General features: G+C 35.6%; 1 protein-coding gene across 1 annotated transcript; it reads right to left on the bottom strand.

Moving 5' to 3' along the window:
• Positions 1–1228: 1228 nt before the first annotated feature.
• LOC113023815 (lipopolysaccharide-induced tumor necrosis factor-alpha factor homolog) lies at positions 1229–2765 on the bottom strand. Its single transcript, XM_026170207.1, has 4 exons — positions 2618–2765; positions 2415–2468; positions 2119–2269; positions 1229–1334 (listed from the first exon to the last, which is right to left on the bottom strand). Exons 1-4 carry the CDS (start codon positions 2763–2765, stop codon positions 1229–1231), a joined length of 459 nt encoding a protein of 152 aa, XP_026025992.1.
• Positions 2766–3031: the final 266 nt, after the last annotated feature.

Here is a 3031-nt window from a genome sequence, read left to right as displayed (position 1 = left end):
CCACTCGCATAAACGGCGAGGTGTCTACGCAACCGGCCTTATTAAAGGTAAGCAAAAAAAATATGTTGGCCACCGTCTGTGCGGCTCAAAATATACCTCTCACCCCTTTTTCTGTTTAACTGCCCGGTTAACTAAAAGACGTGCAGCCACGGTAACCCAGCGCAACAATAGTAGACTAATGGTGGTGGTGCATGTATGCGCTCAGATCAGCTGTTTGCGGCCCGGGACATTGTAACTCCATCAATCAATGTAACCAGACCCGCATATAAATTATATTTTAATATTGCACCAATCAGTTCACACACAAAAACACACACATCCCTCTATTGAATAAAAAAACTTTTACATTTATGCCTTACTTTACCAATATTACCCATCAAATTATTTATCTGTTTTCTCATTTATGAAAGAGCAAATAAAGTAGTAAAGAGTAAATGTTTGGGTTAAAACTTAAATTTACCTGTTTTCTTATATAAGGAATATTTATTGACTTTATTGCAGTCTTCAGTTATACAGTCAAGAAATGTTGCACTTCACTGATAATTAAACATTTATTTATTTGTAAATCATGATTCCATCTTACAAACAGTGAATTATTATTGTAATTAAAAAGACTTAAATGTAAACAGAATTAAGCCAAGAGAAACTGTATGAGTGATTTAGGTAATACCTATTGGGTGACAATACATTTATTTTTTTTAAAAAGTTAATGTTGCATGAAAAGTGTCCAGTGTTTTTAAAAGACTAAAATATGATCACTGGTCAATATTGACATGTTATCTTCTGTTGTATTGTTATCAGTTTTGCTGTCTTTTTATATTAAATTAATATGAATTTGATTAAAAACATTCAATATGTCATCAAAAAGAAAATCAAGATAATAACTTTAGGTGGAAAAATATACAAATTTCACTCGTAGGAATATTTAAAAAAAAAAAAAAGTCCCCTAGAGTTCATTTAATACATATTATCCTTCATTTCACTTCATCACTGAGGTATTTCATACCAAGACCACACCACTCACTACAAGTTTAAAAAAAACAAATAAAAACAATCCTGATAATTAACTTATATTTTTTAACATGATTCAAGTAATCACCTGGAAAACAAGAAAGCTCTTTTATTGCTGATATGTATAGCTTTTATCAGTATGTTCAGTACATATACAGGTAAAACATATATTGCCTTGCTGCTGTTGGTCCAGTAGAAGGTAAACTGTAGTTCTGCTTCATAGGACCTTATGGATGTGGATTACGCTGTTACAGGCGGGGCAGGAATGCTCCACATCCTTGCATTCTTTGACGAAGAAGGGGATCACATAGCAAGGCCAGCAGCTGGTTTGAACCAACAAAATGGCATCAAAATAATGATCACATCACATATTACACAGGTTTAACATAAAGCTTAAGTTCCTCGTGTGAATGATCAGTTATGCTGAATGTTTGTTAAAGATTAGGCAGAGTCGATAAACAAGTCTACATCTTGAACTCACAGAACTCACACATCTGTTAGTTGCTTACCAGAACTAATGGGCATGCAGTGAGAAGAAGACTGACTTCAATAACAATCCTCACGTTGTCTTGCATTGTCACCATATTGCCAACGATTTGTTGTTTTGTTTGTAACTATGATGTATGTAGTGATAATATTAAGTAATTTTCGTCGGTGTTTTCAGCAACAGTAACACGTATATTATGGTAATCCCTTTGCTTTTTGCTTTTCAAATATATATTACACCATTTATATTTATATAACAAGAACAACAGGAATTGACAAACTGCTCTTGAGTTATCTAATATACAATGGAATATTTTCTTTGTACACATATTCCATTCTGGGTCCTAAATTTAATTAGTTTACTAAAAAAGGAAACTTCAGCGTAGACCAAATTCTGTTTTGATTTGTTTAATTTTAAAAGCTTTCTGTAGACCTGAATGGATTTGAGGTGCATCACACTCTGTAAAACATCTGAATGTAAACTGTTTGCTTTTCATTGTCTCGGTTTTTACTAGAATATTTATAATATATTTATGTGTTGTTGAGTAACCACTCCTGTATGACGTTTTGGAGCGTGTATGAGGGTTTTTTTGGTCATGTGTGCTGGGGTTTTTAACTCACCCTACAAGTAGTAATACGCCAAAAATTATCCAGGTGAGGATCCCAATTTTGTACTCGGTTTTAGTCACAACATCGGTTTGGCAATGAGGACACTTCATCTGTCCAGGAACATCTTTTGGGAGATGACTTTGCATCACCACCACCTGACTCACTGCAAAAACAACAAAGCACACTCTTCTGATTACTTTAATAACAATAATACTTCCTCACTAAAACACCATGAAGACTGGATTTGGAACTATCTCAGTTTTTGCTTAATTTTGCAAATTCATATTGAACTGAAGAAAGACGCTCACCTGGCTGCACAACCTGAGGTTGTAGTGCATTGTATTGGTATGCAGGCTGTTGAACTGGACATAAAGAAAAGATATTTAACTTTAAACAATCTTAACAAAAGCTGAAGAAAACCTTCAACCACACCGACTAAAGTGGCAAATCATAAAAGAGCAATACAGGCGAACTATTTAAATAAAATGACTGGTAGCTTCTGATCTCTCACCAATCTGAACAGCTGGCTGAACAACAGGCTGGACAACTGGCTGAACCGCAGGCTGGACAACAGGCTGAACAACAGGCTGAACAGCGTTGTAGTCCAAAGGGGGACCGGGGTACGGTGGTGCTGGGAAACCTGTTTTGGGTACCTCCATAGTGTCTGTTTATAGGAGGAGGGGGAAAATTAAATAGAAAGTACAGTTAAGCTTTGTAATCTGAAAATGAAATAGAGTGAAGAGTGAAAACTTGGCAACAAGGTTGAAATATTGTAAAGCAGTGAATTATATCACAGCAAAAAGCTCCTGGGTTCATATTCAGCTTTGGGCCTTTCTGTGTGGAATGTGTATCTTCCCCCCGTGTCTTTGTGGGTTCTCTCCAGAGAACTCTCTCCAGACAAAGGACATCATGATTCTAAACAGGC

Source organism: Astatotilapia calliptera, chromosome 6 (assembly GCF_900246225.1).
Source record: "Astatotilapia calliptera chromosome 6, fAstCal1.2, whole genome shotgun sequence".
Taxonomy (NCBI): Eukaryota; Metazoa; Chordata; class Actinopteri; order Cichliformes; family Cichlidae; genus Astatotilapia; species Astatotilapia calliptera.
The sequence above is the reverse complement of the archived record's forward strand: the minus strand, read 5'-3'. Positions and strand labels throughout refer to the sequence as shown.

Coding starts and splice junctions, on each gene's coding strand:
- LOC113023815 (XM_026170207.1), bottom strand. CDS start 2,765: ATGGAGGTACCCAAAACAGGTTTCCCAGCACCACCGTACCCCGGTCCC. Junction 2,469..2,617: donor TCAGCCAGCTGTTCAGATTG/GTGAGAGATCAG, acceptor CTTTATGTCCAG/TTCAACAGCCTGCATACCAA. Junction 1,335..2,118: donor GGCGTATTACTACTTGTAGG/GTGAGTTAAAAA, acceptor GGTTCAAACCAG/CTGCTGGCCTTGCTATGTGA.